General features: G+C 36.2%; 2 protein-coding genes across 2 annotated transcripts in view; both read left to right on the top strand.

The window, feature by feature from the left end:
• DCN (decorin) overlaps positions 1-9,331 on the top strand; it is a 70,109-nt gene extending 60,778 nt beyond the window's left edge. The window contains exon 9 of the mRNA XM_034643666.1: positions 9,233-9,331. Coding sequence (XP_034499557.1) covers positions 9,233-9,331 — 99 coding nt within the window. The remainder of the gene's footprint in view (positions 1-9,232) is intronic.
• Positions 9,260-16,458, top strand: LUM (lumican). Its single transcript, XM_002927458.4, has 3 exons — positions 9,260-9,503; positions 11,917-12,799; positions 15,612-16,458. Exons 2-3 carry the CDS (start codon positions 11,938-11,940, stop codon positions 15,764-15,766), a joined length of 1,017 nt encoding a protein of 338 aa, XP_002927504.1. The 5' UTR covers positions 9,260-9,503; positions 11,917-11,937; the 3' UTR covers positions 15,767-16,458.
• Positions 16,459-18,856: the final 2,398 nt, after the last annotated feature.

The raw sequence follows: 18,856 nt of genomic DNA, 5'->3' as shown, positions 1-18,856 counted from the left end.
AATAAAGAAATATTTAAACCAACAAATCACTGCCAAGATTACCATAATGTACCTTGCCCTATTTTCTTTTTGGAAACTTTAGAAGGACTTTTATTGACATCATGGTAATTTCATTGTTGTGCAAAGGAAGAAACTGGGTATGGGTTGGAATATAATAGGTTTGGGTGAGTACCCAAAAATATATATATACTACAGAGGGGAAGCTTAGAAGAACACTGGAATTTTCAATATTGAAATAATTATCACAAAAATTGTTGTGGTTTATGAATAAGTCAACTTCAACTTGTATTTTAAAACCCCAGAACTATTTTCTGAAATTTCCTTCTGAAGCTTAGGGGAAACCATATTACCCTGGAAAATGTGTATCATCAAAAACTTTATTAACTACTTAATCTTATAGGTCAATCATTTCCTTGCAAATATAATGGAGGAAGGATATTTGTAATGAAAGGTACATATTAAATTTCAGGACTAAGGCTTTCAACATAAAAGTAATGAGTACTCATACCATTTGCTGTTAAAAGTCAATTTGTTTTTAGTGGAACCTATTTTATAATGAGTCATTGTTATGTCATTTTCAAAACATGCCACATGATGTTGGTACTAAAAAATACACTTTAGGATTAGTTGAATCTTCAAAACTTTGTAGTTTTATGAGAATATGCCTACTGGACTCCTAGGAAGTGTTTATTTGTAAATAGGTTAAGCCTAAAATATTTTTAACCTTATTTGTTATTTATACATAGTTAAACCTTCAGTTAATTTAGCTTTTTGGAAAATGATGTGTTCTGGATCATCATAGAGCTCATTAGAAGAAAACAGGGATTTATTTTTTATTTTGTGTATATTTACAGATATTCTATTCATGAATTCAGCCACTGGGAGCCAGTTGAATTTCTAAAAGTATAGTTTCTTCTATTCCTTTGTACCTTTTTTTTTTTAAGATTTTATTTATTTATTCAACAGAGATAGAGGCAGCCAGTGAGAGAGGGAACACAGCAGGGGGAGTGGGAGAGGAAGAAGCAGGCTCATAGCGGAGGAGCCTGATGTGGGGCTCAATCCCATAACGCCGGGATCACGCCCTGAGCTGAAGGCAGATGCTTAACCGCTGTGCCACCCAGGCGCCCCTCCTTTGTAACTTTTGAAAGCTTTCCCTGTGCTTGGACTTGTATTCTCCCCTTGGCTAAACCCACTTCATCCTTCCCAATGAAGCTTCATCTTGATTTTCGCTTTGTGATGTACAAGCTTCTTCAATAAATCACAGCTAGTTCTGGTGCTGATGGTCTATGAAATGGTAGCTCTTGTTTTCCTCCTGTAGAATTGCCACATGGTATCATAACTACATGTTTATTTGCATTTCTTCTACCTAAACTTTGTGCTTCTTGAAGCACCTTCTAGTGGTGGGTCTCTAGTGCCACATGGTGCCTAGTCTTAATCAACCTCTATGTGTAGACTGATGAATGAATGATTTGGTTTTCCTTCAAGGGACAAATCAGAATGTTAAAAACTCACTTATATCTTCCTTATAGATTTGATTTTAATTTGAATCGCCTGTTGGGAAGTAGATTTTTTTTTTCAGTGCTTACAAACTTTTAAGTTCTTAATTAGGTCCCAGCTACGGAAATTAGAAGAGAATATTTTCATGCAGTTAACTCATTCCCTGATTGTATTGCAATTGTATGTACCAAATTCTATCCATTTCCATGACGACCTCTCTAGTTAAAGCCACCATCTTTGCTTCTTTCCTAGACCAAAGCTGTTGTGTCCCATTTGGCCTTGCTCCTTCCTCTTATGATTCTATTACTTACAATCACTAGCATCCCAAACCACCTGAATGAAAATTCGCAGTGCCTAGGATGGAGTATGATGACCTATGTGAACTGGCCGTCATTATGTGTCCAATCACAATTTGTATGCCACTTACCCACCAAGATTTTACCATCAGCCCTCCTTCAAAAACTCTAAAACCTCTGTACTGAACACTCTTTCCTCCACTTCTTTACCTTTTCCCACCCAATTTAAATATGATTTAATTCAAGAAGATGCTTTCTCTGCTTTTCCATGCTGTATTCTCTTTCGCTGCTTCTATCATTTTGTTTTATAACACTCATGAGAAGTTGTAGTTAATTTGTTTTTACATGTTGTTTAACATATATATTAATATAAATATTAAGCATTTATGAATATTAAGTCTAGTTTTATATTTTTAGTTTACAAAAATAAATTGCATCATACTTACAATGTTCTAAGTACTTTAGTGTATTGACTCATTTGATCTTAACATTCCAGTGATGAAGGTAATTAATCCTATTTATAAATGTAGGAAAATAAGGTTTAAAGAGTGGATGTACACAAAATTAGTTCCAGAGCAGACATTAGAAGAGTTAGAAGCGAAGATTTCTGTCTCAGGGAATTTATTGCTCTTATTCAATGCACCACCTTTATGTCCCTTGTATTCATACATCATGAAAACAGTGGACCCCATAACAGTAAAAATAACTAACATTTATTGAGCGCTTACTGTATGTAAGGAACTGTTCTGAGAGTTTTACGTACACTAATTCATTTAAACTCATGAACAAGCTTTGTGAGATAGACACCATGACATCCTCATTTTAAAGATGAGCAAACTGAGGCAAAATGGATTGCCCAAGTTCTCAGAGCAAATATGTTACATAGCATTCTTCACCACTAGAATATACCAGTAAAAATAAATACATGTACACAGTCTCCTGGGGGTAGAAGAAGGCAAGATGTCTGATATCATCATTTTTCTATTTTTGGTAAAATACAATGTTGATGTGCTTTTTAATTTTTGTATTTGAAATGATTTTTATACTTCCTATTTCACTCCACTTAAATCCAATTAAATGTGTAATAACAATATACATAGTACTAAACATATATAAAATCATAACATCTGTCAGACATGCTTCACATGCAACGGCTTACATCTGTCATGAGAGCTTCGGAAGACATGCCAGAGAAAATTCTAGGCTTGGACTTTGAACTTTGAAGAAAACCTATAATGTCATGGGCATATTTCTTGTGCTTTACCTGTTTTCATGCAAACTACAGGGAAGCTAAGTTCTTTCTTGCTTATCCTGTACAACAAAATTGAAATCCACATCAGCACTGCACAATATAAAATTGTATCTTCTAGGTTTGATTTCATTGATTGAACAAGGTAATCTGGAGAAAGCTATACCTGAAGAAAAGATTTAAAAGAAATTATGCTAAATTTTCTAATACTTAGAGAGAGATCATATTCTACCATGATTCTGTCATGGAATAGGGTTTTCAAAAAGTTAATTAATTTACCACACAGATTCAGTGAAAAGTTAAATGTTTGACCACACAATAAACCATTTAGATAAATGCTAAACATCTATCCTTCCATGCCAAAACACAACACTTTAAAGACGTCAACTTCACCTCAGTTGATCTCATTCAAATCCAATAGTATTGGCTTTATTATAATAAAATATATATGAAAATCCATCCAAAAAATAGACAGGTTGAGAACAACAAGAAATATTCTGGAAAAATTTCTCCATATTTTCCATATTTCCATATATTCATTCAATAAATATGTATGGAGGACCTGTGTCCTAAGGGACAGATAAAGTCTTACTCTTATGGAGGTGACAGTCTGGAAGGTCAAAGTTATAACATACACTGCTAAAAAATAAACAAACAACCTAAAAATAATTCCAGAAATTGGTAAATGACAAGAAACTATAATGTTCTAAAATGATAGAGAATAAGTGGATGAGGCTCAGAGACGGCTTCCATTTTGGTGGTTCAAAGCTTGTCTGAGGAGGCTGAGACATAAGTGACTACAAGCCAACAACTAAGAGGTCTAGGGCAGCAGTGCTCAAAGTGTTGATCTTTCAGAGAGTCCATAATGTAAAAAATATTCTTCTTGAAAAAATATTCTTGGAATAATATTAAGAAGTGATTTATATTTTTCTCTTTGATTCTCTCAGAAATGAAAGGCAGAGTTTTCCAGAGGCTACATGACACGTGATGATGTCATTCTGATGGCTAATAGACTTTCCGCTTGTGTATTTTGTACTTTCTAGAATTTTCTATGGTAGTAGGTTTGAACTATAAATGCATTTTCAGAAATTAATTCAGTTCTCAAAAAGACTATTATGTTCCTGCTATTTTTGTTTATACCTGTTATTATAAGAAGCTGTCGCTTATTGTCCAATAAATCATTATTTCGTAACCCTCAACTTTTCCTTGTGTCTATACAAATCAAGAAAAAGAAGTAATTATATTTTTTGGTCCTGTTTTGCAAAAATATTTTGTGCACTACTGCACTAGTGCAGAAATAAATATACCGTTATGTGCCATAGCAATGAAATAATCAAAATAGCAAACAAAAAATATTGAAAGCACTGAATCACTCACCATTGGGCAAAAATAAAAGTTTTGATACACCCCTATGATGCCATGCTCTGTAACTATAGAAAACATGAATAAGACAAAATAAGTATTTTATTTTTTAAAAGATTTTATTTACTAATTTGACACAGAGAGAGAGAGAGAGAGAGCGAGCATGAGCACAAGCAGGGGGAGTGGCAGAGGGAGAGGGAAGAGAGAAATAGACTCCCCACCAAACAAGGAGCCCGATGCGGGGCTCGATCCCTGGGCCCTGGGATCATGACCTGGGCCGAAGACAGACACTCAACCGACTGAACCACCCAGGCGCCCCAAGATGAGTATTTTAGGTGAAAAATGCAGAACACATAGGATAAGAGAGAGAAGCAAAGAGAAAGAGAGGGAGGGAAATGAAATTCTGTTATGTATAGAGGTCTGAAATATTCAAAATAATAAACAAAGCCTAAGTAAGGTTGGGTGAGGGATTATTTTGCATTTAATCTTGTAACCTGGTAAGCTATGCAATGTTTCAGCATGTTATACCATGCATGTATATCAATCTTATAATGCAAGTGAATTAACACTAAAATATAAATAATCTTATTATTGATAATTAAAAATATTTTCAAGTAAGATGCCAAGATAAATGGAAGCAATTGTAGAATGAGTTTAAAAATATACATCCAGGGGCACCTGGGTGGCTCAGTCGTTAAGCATCTGCCTTTGGCTCAGTGCCTGATCCCAGAGTCCTGGGATGAGCCCCCCATCTGGCTCCCTGCTCGGAGAGCACGCTTCTCCCTCTCCCCCATCTCCAGCTCATGCTTTCTCTCGCTCTCACTCGCTCTCCTGCTGTTGCTCTATCTCAAATAAATTAATTAAAAATTAATTAATTAATTAATTAAATATACATCCATATGCGTATAAAGATGATGAAGATGGAGGATAGTTTCGTGGCTTACAGGAAATGCTAAAATTGATAGTGGTAGTAAGATTGATGTGAAAGGAGAAAAAAATGCAAATCCATTCATTTATTGCTTTGATTTAAAAACATAAACCACTTACCAAAAAAAAGGAATTTTCATTTAAAATGTACCTATTGAGATAAGCAAAGTATACAGATTAGGCATGACCAATGTGAAGAATAAAATCCCATTGTATGTGATAGTATGCAAATTATAAGAGAAAGCAAGGGGTCAAAGTAATATTAAAAAGTAATTACATTATAGTACATCTATATGATGGAATTTCATGGAGTAAATGGCTTTAGGGAATAATATTTAATGATATGGAAAAGTATCCATAACTTACTGTTTTGTGGAAAGGGATACACAACTACAGGGACAATGGTGTAATACTTTTGTGGTGTCTATGAGTGTTTGTGTGTATATACTCACACCCTATGAAAAAAACATTAAAAGATGATCATTTCTGGGCTCGGGTATTTATTTTCATTCTTTTCCACATAGGTATTCTTCAAAAGTGCTAAAACAAATTACTTTCATGAAATTGGCAATAAGGAAAAAGTGAAGTTTTAAGCCCCAATGTATAAAATGATAAAACTGGACCTCCTCCTCTACTAACAGGGAATTGTCATTATATTTCATCATTTCTATGCTTTTGGAGGACTTTGCTTATGCAGATGCACAGTCACATATCACTATATAGGGAGCGTGGGGAACGGGGAACACCATCCTTCCTACCCAAAGGGAAAGCAATGTCACAGTCCGTTCGGGTGGGGTGCTGGTAACACAGTAGTTCTAGCAATTCACATGGAAAGAAAAAAAAAAAAAAAAGACCTGCTTAGAACTTGGAAATTTGTTTAACAGTACCCATCAGTTTGATGATCTCTGAGATTCGTTCCAAATCTGTGATTCTATAACACTATGAAAAATAACGAATAACAGCTATACAACATTAAGCATTTCAACGTATCAATCACTTATACAGGTAGCCATCCCCTATCTGTAGTTTTGCTTTCCACAGTTTCAGTTACTCACAGTCACCTGGGGTCCGGAAGCAGATGACAATATATCAGAAGGTCAGTAGTAGCCCGATGCTACATCACATTGGCCACATCGTGCACCTCGCTTGATTTCATCACGGGGGTGTTCTGTCATCTCACAGCATCACAAGAAGGAAGCGGGGTGGATACAGTACAGGAAGATATTTTGAGGAAGAGAGAGAGTGACCACATTCACATAACTTGCCTTACGGTAGAGTGTTATAATTATTCTATTATTAGTTATTGCTGTTACTCTTTTACTGTGCCTAATTTATAAATTAAACTTTATCATAAGGATGAATGTATAGGAAAACATAGTATATAGAGGGTTTGATACTATCTGAGGTTCCAGGCATCCAGTGTGGGGCTTGGAACCTATCTTCCCACACTGGGCTGCGCCATGCCCTATACCAACGGCGTTAGACAGATAGGGTCTGACGCGCCTAACTTTTCCTACAGACCTCATCAGACCCATTTTAAAGATGAAGACACTGAAGCTACCAAGATCACTTCTTTTAAAATAAATTTTTACTCCTGATCGCTTACTTGAGTTTCTAAATCTGTATCTACCTCTCCACAAAGTCTGAGCTCTTCACTGCTATCTTACTCCAGGATCGACTTTTCAGACATCACCAGCTAGCGTGGGACAAACAGAATCTGGCGTCAGAATGATTCTGACAAAGGAAACAGGCAAGTTGTGGTGAGCCTGGAAGCTGTGACAAATGCAAGGCTGGATTCAGAACGAGGTAGATGAAAGGGTCGTAATGTTCCCCATCATCCTCTCTGGTCTCAGGTCACGGAGGGAATGCAGTGGGCGGGCTGAGGGGGCAACTCAATCACTTGAACATGGATTTTGATGAAACCTCCAAAGTCTATTGCCACAAACGACCTGACTCATTTGCCGGGGTAGAGAGCTCGTACCTCAGCCAGAGGTCTGCATGTGGATGTGGGCGTGTGTGTGCATGTAAGTGTGTGACATGCAAGGCAAGAAACTACTGCTCAGTTATTATTATTATATTATTATTATTATTATTGCCTTTTAGAAACCATTGCCTAGTTAATATCTCAGCTCTCAGCTGTAATAGTATTGTCTGTAAAATGTTTTAAACTGATTCAATTGACTACCTTGTTTTAACTCTATCTTGTTCACCCTCTTCTCAATGGATAAATATTTCAAGATTTTGTTCTTCCGTTTACTCGTTAGGTGACTTCTAGTAAATTATTTAGACTGAGTCTCCATTTCTACCTCTGAAAATGTGGTAATAATACTTACACGGATTTTAAAGCATAAAACTTAAAATTAAAAAAAATGTGAAAATTCTGAGAATAAAGCATGGGATAAAATACACTATAAACAGTAATTTTATTTCTTTCTAATGGACCCAAGAAGTATGCTTTAAAATTTGCAATATCCAATTATTGGTCTCACAGAACTGGTTTTATAAAAAAAGAGAGTATATGTTGATAGTGCCAGCTTCACAATGAGCTACATATAACTTAATGTGTTTAAACTCTATTACAGTTGCTACAACACATTTATTGCTTCATAAAGAAAAATCCTAGGAATTGATAGGAATTTTGTTTTTCAAGCAAAATCTTGGACTTTAGGATTTGACACATTCTAAGTTAATGCTCAGAATTGTTTAAAATATCTTCTTACAATGAACCACTTTATTATGTCTTTTTTTCTGATTTCTTTTAAGTTTATTCACTTTATTATAAAACTGAGGGCTTTCTATAATTTTCTTAATAATAATGCAATGCTATGCTATGAATCACTTCACAATTCTATGAGTTACTTTCAAGAAGATTATCTTTTATTTTTTTAACAGTTCCATGACCAAAAACAAGGCATTTATTCTAATATTAATTTTTCAGGCAAATGCATTAGTGGTCAGGGAGATTTACTTTCCACAGGTCTCTTGCTAAAAGTGACATATTTAAGTTATTTTAAAAGGGAAAAATCTTACAATGTGTCAATTTATGTTAAAACATCCTATTCTAAGAGTTCCTGTAAACACAAGGAAAATTGTGGAGGAAAAATAAATTCTATAAATACACTGATATAATCACAAAGTGAAATAGACAAGAATTGAGTATATGGCTTATTTGTAAAAAGCATGCATGAGGAACTGACAATTAAAGATATATCAGACCAGGCCTTTGGGAGAGTACAACTTTGCATAACTTCTAGTTTTGTGGGGGGGAATATTGCTAGCACGCAACGAGAGAGTGAAAGATTACTGCCTTGTGATATTTTTAGTGTGCAATTTTTTCATGTTCTTTTATGTTTTTTGGCGTTAAGCTATAGAATACCATCCCCAAGTAAGGTTTTGGATGAATTCCTAAATTAAATCCACAAAATAAGAAACAGGCAGGACATTGCTGATTGATTCCAGATCTGAAGAGCATTCAATGAATCCCCTTAACATAAGAAATAAACTGGCAATGTTGATATTTACCTTTTCCGTCAGAGTGTCAATGAAGCATATTTTCATATTTTGGAAACGAACATAAGTTACCTCCCTGGCCCCAAATTAACGTAGTCCAAGTAAATCAATATAAACTTCAAGAGTAATGGGCAAGAAAAGATTCAATTTCTCAGAAGACTCATTTGCATTTTCCTGACATCATTTGTTCTGTTCACGACTTAGGGGGACCTTTAGATGAACCTGAGAGTTGAGAGAGTAGCACCTAATTGTCGCCACAGCTCCAGAGGGAAGGAGCTTTGCAAGAGAAATGCTCCCACAGTAGATGCTTCATTTGCAGCAGGGCTCAATTCTTGGTTAAAAGCTATGGTATTTGGGTTAGTTAAGCATGACTCTCTCTCCCATTCCATAGGGAATGAGCGGGGCAGTCCTTGCTCCCCACGTCCACCTGCACTTCGTTAGAGAGCAGAATGCTCACATGCCACCCCGCAAGATCCCCACGATGACATAACGCCATGCAGAGACTGGCGTGACTGGGCTGGGTTTCCCCCCCTTCGGCTCTTGTATCACTAAGAATCTGGCAGCCAGTTCCGTCCTGACAGAGTTCACAGCATATATTGGTGGATTCTTGTCCATAGTGCATCTGCTTTAAGAATTAGCGAAAGCAGTGTCAAGACAGGAAGGTAAGTGCTGTTTTAACTATAGCACTGGGGATGCTGACTGTTTGGGACGGTGTTTATTGTAACAGGAACAGAAAAAATTCCAGAGCAACTTTGCCAATTGCTGTTCAACAGCAAATCCACAGTTTTGAGCATTTACTTTCACATTTTGCTTAATGTGCGTTCCCTGATTTATGGATTTGAGATAAATTTTATAAAGTATATGTTGCATTGCTTGGCAAAGGAAGCTATACAAAGTTTCAGAAATCGGAATGAGAAAATATTTAAACTAGACATAGTGAAAAAAAGTATGGCAATTAAAATGTTTGTTATTTTATGCTAATTACTTTATATATGTTAGTGTTGTTAGAATCTAATTTTGGAGCAAGGAAAGGCCATTTTCATTAGATTTCAAAATACGTGGTGATAAATATATTGTTATAATTTGTTACAATTGACAATAAGCATGTTATTATAAAATGTGAGCTAAAGAACTTAGACACTTATGAGTTACTTATTTCTGTTTTGTTAATTTTATCGATTTGTTTTTTGGGTGTATGTATTGAAAAAACATGTTTTAAAGAAATTCTGGGAAAGATGAGTTACTTTGTGAGAAAAGCATTTCCTCCATAGCCACAGGTATTTGGAAAAAACTAGGAAAAAACAAAGTGTGCTTTTGCTTCATAGGGGATTCATTATATGGTCACAAACTCTCTTTGAATTCAGAGCCCTTGTTTTTCCTCTGCCAAAAAGTATGGAAGCATTTTTTCATATTCAGTGCTCATATTATAGTGACCATGAGTATTTTCATGTATAATCAATTTAAAATAAAGTGGAAGCTTTTTAATGAAGCCAGACAAATCTTTACAACATTGACATATGATAACTTATAAAGAATGCTGTAATTACATTTACACTATGTAATTGCTCTCATGGCCAAGTCCTGTCAACTAAATTAAATGACGCCATCGTAATCTTAGGGAGTAATTTGCCAAGAATCTGGCTGTGTGTTACATTATGTCAGCTATCATAGTGATTCTAACAACTTTTTTGAGGGTTTCATCTGCTGAAATAAAGTGCCTTATAATTTCAAGTTGAAGCAAAGAAAAGATGTCTCAATTTCTGATACTAAAAAATCCCACTTATCCCAAACTACCTAGATACAAAGCTTGTACCATATTTATCACAAGAAGATATAGGATTTTATGGTATCTAGTGGAATGTGGATCCTGCAAGGATCCTGCCTTGCATTAAGATTTCCCTCCTGGAGTCACCCCCCCGCCCCGCCCCAGTCATAACTCTCCACTCTACCAAAGTACAACTCTTGACCTAAATTGCTAACCCTGTACTCCCTCAAGCAATTGAAATGTACTTTTTTGAGCCTCACCTTAGAAACATGTTCATATGAGAAGATTACTGTCATAGCTCATTTTTAGTTTATATTCTCAATTTTGTCCCTTCCTACATAGCTCCTAATGCCACTGTTAAATACAGACTTTCCTCAGGTCCACCTCTTTCCCACTTCCATGCTGTGAGGGCACTAAAAACCCAGATTAATGAGCCATGCATGTCTTCTTAAATTTTGGCATGAGGAAAGCAGAGAACTTGTGAGTTGTTGACAAAGGCAAACTTTAATTCAAAACTTGAAAATAATATATTCTTCTCTACCAGCTGGATCTCTTTATAGCTTTAACATTTTTTTTTAGAATTTGTGACATTTCCCTGATTAACAAAAAGTCATTTCTAAAACTAATGTACTAAATATTAATTTTGGAACGCAGTTGTGCAATGTGCCTAAACATATATTAAAGGAAAGTCAAAATAATAGGCACACACACTCCCACCAAGAATTCTGTTCCTCCTCCTCAGAACCAACAATACCCAGACATTTTTAAAGGAATGTACCGCCTCTTACACACACATACATAAGAACAGCTTTTCTCCGGGCAAAACCATAGATTGCCCATGTTTCCAGGAAGGGTCTTCTTAATGGGACATTTTAATGATGGTGAATGGTAGGGTACAGAGTACAGTTTACAATTGTCTTTTCATTTTCATTTTTCTGGTTTTGAAGGATGTTCTGAAGCAGTGTAGTATCATGGTGGCCGGTGGGCACCACCCAGAAACCTAGTGCAGGAAGGCATTTCATTAAGGAATGACCTAGAGAGAGTGACTGGACACTTGGGCCTAGCTCGCCCAGAAGGGGGCGCATATGCACGCAGTCTAACCTGAACTTTGTTCACCGCACCAGGAGTTGTACACATGTACCTTCTTTTCCTGGTGCTTAAATAAAAACTAAAAAGACATCATTAGATGCTCTCAAAAATCACTATAAAATCATAAAGTACACATTTGTTAATGCATTTGACATGGCAAAGCCAATATCCTTTTCCTGAAAGTATACCACTGTATAATAATATGTTTCCACTTTATTTAGGATTCAAAGCATTTGCCAAAAATGAATCTCGGTGTGTTTACTCTCCTCTTGGCAATAATTGGCGGTGCCAGTGGCCAGTACTATGACTACGATTTCGCGCTACCGATTTATGGGCTATCATCACCAAACTGCGCTCCAGAATGTAACTGCCCCGAAAGCTACCCATCAGCCATGTACTGCGATGAGCTGAAATTGAAAAGTGTGCCCATGGTGCCTCCTGGAATCAAGTATCTTTACCTTAGGAATAACCAGATCGACCATATTGATGAAAAGGCCTTTGAAAACGTAACTGATCTGCAGTGGCTCATTCTGGATCATAACCTGCTAGAAAATTCCAAGATAAAAGGAAGAATTTTCTCTAAACTGAAGCAACTGAAGAAGCTGCATATCAATCACAACAACCTGACGGAGTCCGTGGGCCCGCTTCCCAAATCGCTGGTGGAACTGCAGCTTACGCACAACAAGATCCAGAAGCTTGGCTCCTTCGATGGGCTGGTAAACCTGACTTTTGTCCACCTTCAACACAATCAGCTGAAAGAGGATGCTGTTTCAGCTGCGTTTAAAGGTCTTAAGTCCCTCGAGTACCTTGATTTGAGCTACAATCAGATGGCCAAACTGCCTTCTGGTCTCCCAGTGTCTCTTCTGACTCTCTACTTGGACAACAATAAGATTAGCAACATCCCTGATGAGTATTTCAAACGTTTTAATGGACTGCAGTATCTGCGTTTATCTCATAATGAACTGGCTGATAGCGGAGTCCCTGGAAATTCTTTTAATGTGTCATCCCTGCTTGAGCTGGATCTCTCCTATAATAAGCTTAAAAACATACCAACCGTCAATGAGAACCTTGAAAATTACTACCTGGAGGTCAATGAACTCGAAAGTAAGTAGAAAGTGGTGCCTGTCCTTGCTGATGTTTCCTCAAGCTTTTAAATGTCTACACTGTGCAGCATAAATATTGTCTCTGGCTCCATTAACAAAAAAATGAAGGAAAATGCCAACAAAATATCCCTCTAATTCAAATATAGAAGAATTCTAGCTCAGTTATTTATCCAATGTCTGGCCTCTCTTGGAGTGTCCGGATAAGAAACCATTAAGCTCATAGAACTTAAACACGAATTTCTTCAAATTTAATATTTTGGGCTAATTAATCCTGCTATGTTATCTCTCAGTATTTATTTGTCATTATTTGCCACTGTCATGATTTAGATTTGTGCCCTACATTTATTTCTTGGCAAGGTCTAGCTGAGGGAGGAACAAACAAGTCCAGAAGAGGGCTAGCTAGCAGAGCTTTCAAACATTCCTCCTGCTTATCTCCAGAGCAGCTCACATATACTCGTGGTCTCCTCTGACATCGTTACTTGGGACTCAACATATTATCCTGCCATCACTGATCATCATCTACCCCTGCCATCTGTGTTATAATGTGTGTGTCTTTACAGTGTTCTTAAGAAGATGGAGGAAATTAAGGAGGAAAGAAGGAATATCATGAGGGTTTGGAATTTATTTTAATGGTACTAAAGTTCCCCCTTTTTTATACACAACACTTCACCTCATTTGATTTTTGCAGTTTCTCCTTCCTTTCTCTTGCTGCCACAGTTTGTTTTTTATTTATCTTCTGGGTGAGAATTTGACCTGATCCACTTTGGACTATTTATGTAGTCTTTGGGTCTTCTGGGTTATATTTCAGTTTAAGCCATACTGACTCAGGTAGGAAACTGAAATTCACCATTCTCCACCTTATTCTTTAACAAAGGGTGACAGAAGAGAAAACCTATGGTTCATAGTTGTTTAAATAAGAAGTCAGGTGGGAAACATTGATTAACTCATAAAATAATTGTAACAGCAGAGTAATCTATAGAACTCGAACATCTTTATACCATGAAAGTTGGTTCTTTTGTCATATTGGATAAGGATACTGACATTTCTATCCAAAAGATTACAGCGTGACTTATTAGTATGATACTTTGTAATTCTGCAACAATTTTGTGTAACTTCTTGTAGGGTTGGGGTGTTCTCAATAAGGAGACCATGATTGCCAGCTCTTAAATGCCATATATCCTGTCTCGTGTCCGGAAAGCTTGCTTGTCATACAATACAAAGTAAAGCTATCACAGCTGGACCCTTACAGCCATTTCCAGTGGAAAATTCACTATGTGGCGATAGATGGCCTCACATTATAAAACATTTGTGGTTAGGAGGAAGAATAACTCAGACAACCCAAAATGCTAATGGGATTTAAGATGTTAAAGGGCTGAAGAAACTTGATAGATTTGGTTGGTGGAGGTTAGCCACGTGAGTGGGACTACCTCATACTCTGAAACAAGAAGGGGGAGAGAGAGACAGATGCAGGAACATTTGAAGGTATAAAGACCAGAACGAATACAAGATAGTGGAGGTGATATAGGAGATGGGAAAGGTGGTCTATGGAAGAAACGCCAATGGTCCCTCAGTGCCAAGCTGAGCTTGAAACCACACTGCCCGACCCACATGGTCATTTGAAAATGAGTAGTTAGTTACTTTCATTCTTATCCTTGATATTTAGATATATACATTTCAGATATTCTTGTTTTTTGACCTTGCATGTATGCCTTCAATTCAGCTAATTTTGCTACATAAAAATTATGTATACCAATCATCCACATTCTCTTAAGATAAAAAGAGCCCCTTAATATTTCTCTAATATTAGAGAATATATAGCCAAATAGTATTTATCATATTTTAAACTTCCAACTTTAAGCATTAGTCTAGTCATAGATTTTCCTAATGTAAAGTAATTTGGAAAAGAAGGCAATATTAAAAGGACATCAGTAGCTATTCAGCACATATCGAGAGCTAGCACTGTGTGTGTGTGAAGTGACTTACATATCTCAATTACTCCGATCTTCATGTAACACAGTGTGATAGATATGTTATATCTAATAAGAAGATCAGATAATTGTCCCAGAGTCACTCTGATGATCTAACTAGAATTTGAGAATGGAAGAAAGTAACACTAGAGGGGACCAGATAAGATTAAATGGAACTAGGCATGAGCAGACATAGACAGTTTCTGTGTACACGCAGAGAGCATGCAATACAAGAACAGCTTTTGTGTCTATTCAAAATTAAATCAGTTTCTCATTTGTGGAAGCTTTTTCTTCCCACAGAAGAAAAGGACATGAGCTCCAATTATGGACATTCCGTGACTTGGTTTTTGCTTTGGAGTTTTGAATTATTGTCAAAAAGTGTGTTTGTTGGAAAACTCTTCAGAGGTCATCTAGTTAATCCTTCTTATTTTAAGATACAAAAACCCAAGATGCTTATTTAGGTGAGGTTGCTCATACAATAGCACCAATCTCAGATTTCTTCGAGCTAGACAAAATGTTTCAAAAGAGTACTTAGATAATATGACACATTAATTGAATGTTTTTCTAAAATCAAATATTTCTAAATGCAGAACTTATAATCAATAAGTTCTATTCTTTTAAAAATTCCACAGAATGTCCTGATCCACTGTCAGCATTCTTTTCTAAATATTGCTGTGTCATTTGGTAGCTTGAAATACTCCTTTAGAAGTTCCAAATTCAGAGATGCATCAAATATTAGGAAAGAGTCCTAATAGATATTATTATGGATTTGAGCATTTTTTAAGTAATCGTTTCAAGCCCATGTACTAAAAAAGATAGTGAACATTTCTATTCTTTAATTTGCAGAGTTTGAAGTAAAGAGCTTCTGTAAGATCCTGGGACCATTATCCTACTCTAAGATCAAGCATTTGCGTCTGGATGGCAACCGTCTTACCCACACCAGTCTGCCACCTGATATGTATGAATGTCTACGTGTAGCAAATGAAATCACTGTTAATTAATATCTACTAATTCCAATTCTATTGAGGTGTACCCTGGAGCAACATTTTATGGTTATGTTTTGTGTGTGTGTCAATTTTCATAGTATTCATTTTTTGTCACTGTTTATTACTTCCATGAATTTCAAATTCTGAGGGAAATGTTTTGTAAACATTTTACTACCTTTTTTAAAAGAAAAGATGAAAGGCAGGCCTATTTCATCACAAGCACAGACATAGACACACACAGAGACAACAAACTTAATGCTTTATTTGTAAATTTAGTGTTTTCTACATCTCTACTGTCAAATGATGTGCAAAGTCTTCTACTGGTTGAATGGAAGTCAGCCGAGTATTATAATTCCTAATCTTAACTTAATGTGCCAAAAAGCATGGGCTACACACGTACGGTTATTCACTGTCTTGAATCAAATGATCTCAAATTTCAATGTTCACATTTGTTTAGCTGAAAAAGAGATGGTAAATTTTGAGACCAGTGATTTTGCAAAATACTAGACCAAATTCATGAAGCCACATACACTTAGAGCAATATTTTTAGCATTAAGAATTTATATAGTTACCTAGTGAAACTTTTCTTTTCTAGAATTATTTTTCACTCTAAATCACGTGTATGTTCCTTTTTAATCATTTGCATGTTGTGTTTAACAAGCTAATAACAAAATAAAACATAGCAAATGGCATCACTGTGTTTTTTATGAAGTTTGTATCTCTCGTATATAATAGATTAGAATTTTAAAAATATCTTTAGTCTGCAAAATTTTACTTATGTTTAATAGAATTTTCCACTAAATAAATTATCTGCCTCTAGCAATCATTTGGAAAAAGCTTTAAAACACATCTTAAAATATGCACTTAAAAGTGTGCAGATCTCAATTTTGGTTCATGTTGGGGGAAGTAATCCTCTGGACACCAACTGGGTGGCCTACAATTCAACTCAATTCTGATAGTATCTCTAGGTAGATAGTGTCAGATTTCACAGGTCAAGGGTTCGGTCAATAGGCACCCTGCACCCTTGTGCTTCAGATTTCAATGAAAAATCCAGGTTGTTGCCTGAACTTCTGACCAACTGACAGTAAATCAGAGGTTCCTATGACTCCTTCCTTGGACACAATTAATTTGCTAGAAAGTATCACAGAACTCAGGAATGCTGTTTACTCACTAGATTACCAGTTTATTCACAAGGATATGACTCAAGAACAGCCAGATGGAGGAGGTGCACAGGGCAGGGTAGGCGGGAAAGGCACAGAACTTCCATGCCTTCTCCAGGCGTACCACTCTCCCCAAATTCACCAATGCAGAAGTTCTCTGAACTCCATCATTTTGGGTTTTTATGGAGGCTTTGTTACACAGACAGGATTGATTAAATCATTGGCCACTGGCAATTGAAGTCAATTTCCAGCCCCTCTCCCCTCCCTGGAGGTCACCAAAATTTCCAACGCCCTAATTTCATGGTTGGTTCTCCTCCCAACCAGTCCCCATCCTCAGGTTACCAAAGTGCTCTCCAAAAGTCACCTTATTATCATAACAAAAGACAACTTTATTGCTCTTATCAAAGGACATACCAAATATTTTAGGAGCTATGAACCAAGAACCATTGACAAAGACAAAATATATGTGATGAATGTATTTTGGCATCTGAATGACCAAATATACATTTTGTGTAAATCACAATATCAGAATTCTTAAATCTCACAACTTCCTTGGATAGTTAACATTATTTCCATTCTTGTTGGTTTTGCTGATTAATATATGATGGGAAATAGTAGGGCAAACAATTTATAAGAAATAACTTCTCCTTTATCTAGTTAACAATAAAGCATATAACTGGAGCCAAATATTATGCAATCAGAAACATACTTACCCACTAGGAGTGCACAGACAGCCTCAGTTGTGTCTAAAACAAAGGACATCTCTCTACAGCATACTATGTTTTAACAGAACATTTTTACTAAACTCTACCTTATGGTAAAATAGCCCCTATCATCAAGGGACCATGATCAATTGAGTAGACTGGCATATATGTGAGATATATATTACATTAGGGACACTGTATAGTTTTGATTGTCATGTCTCTTCTATATAAAGATAAGTTCCTTAATCTGTGACTGTACTTTCAGGCCATTTCTTGGTATGAACTTAAAGTCTATCTTTTTTCCTCAATAAACCTATAATATAGGAGAAATAAAAATAAATTTTCCTGGGCCTACCTATAAAAACAAAAAAAAGTCACCATTAATCTTTTGAAAACTACTCTTAAGTAGGTAATAGAGAATGTGCCATAAATTCTCTTTTAGAATTAATGTTATAGATCTAAACAAATTTTGTCTTTATACCTCTTTGGAAAAACATCTTGTCAGCTGGCAGTCTATATCTTTAAAAACCTTTGATTTATCTCTATCAAAAGTCATATATTATTCTTAAGCCAAAAAAAAAAAAAAAAGCAAAACTATAACTTTTAAACAGTAATTTCCTTTGTAGATGTGGTTGGTTGACAAGGACCAAATTAAGCACAGTGACACTTTGATTAGAAGCATTTGGGGAAGGCACTAGTTAGATACTGCTTTGAAACAGCTCCCCTTTCTAGAGACCAGACCCCATTAATTCAGAGCAGAGCAAGAGAAAAGAAGCTTCTTGCTTGCTTCTTCACTCATTGTGACAGCCCTCCAAAGGAAAGGAGATTGGAGACTCTTTATCTGCTCTTCCCTCATTGCCTTACTGCTACCCCAGCTGGGGTAGTGTTTTTCAACATTTCAAGTGTATAATTAGCATGATGAAATGCTTTTCAAAATACCAGACATGATGTCTCAGATATAGAGACCCAGTAAATTAAACAATGTAGGATTCTACACTTTTTAAAGATATATTTTATTTATTTATTTATTTATTTATTTAAGAGAGAGAGAGACGGAGAGATTGAGGGGAGGAATAGACGGCGGGGGCAAGCAGACTCCACACTGAGCATGGAGCCTGAGGCAAGGCTGGATCTCACAACCCTGAGACCATGACCTGAGCCAAAACTAAAAGTCGGATGCTTGATGGACTAAGCCACCCAGGAGCCCCTCCACATTTTTGAAGAACCTGCATGACGATTCT

The sequence above is a fragment of the Ailuropoda melanoleuca genome, chromosome 15 (assembly GCF_002007445.2).
Source record: "Ailuropoda melanoleuca isolate Jingjing chromosome 15, ASM200744v2, whole genome shotgun sequence".
NCBI classification, from domain to species: domain Eukaryota; kingdom Metazoa; phylum Chordata; class Mammalia; order Carnivora; family Ursidae; genus Ailuropoda; species Ailuropoda melanoleuca.
This window is presented reverse-complemented; position numbering and strand designations above follow the sequence as displayed.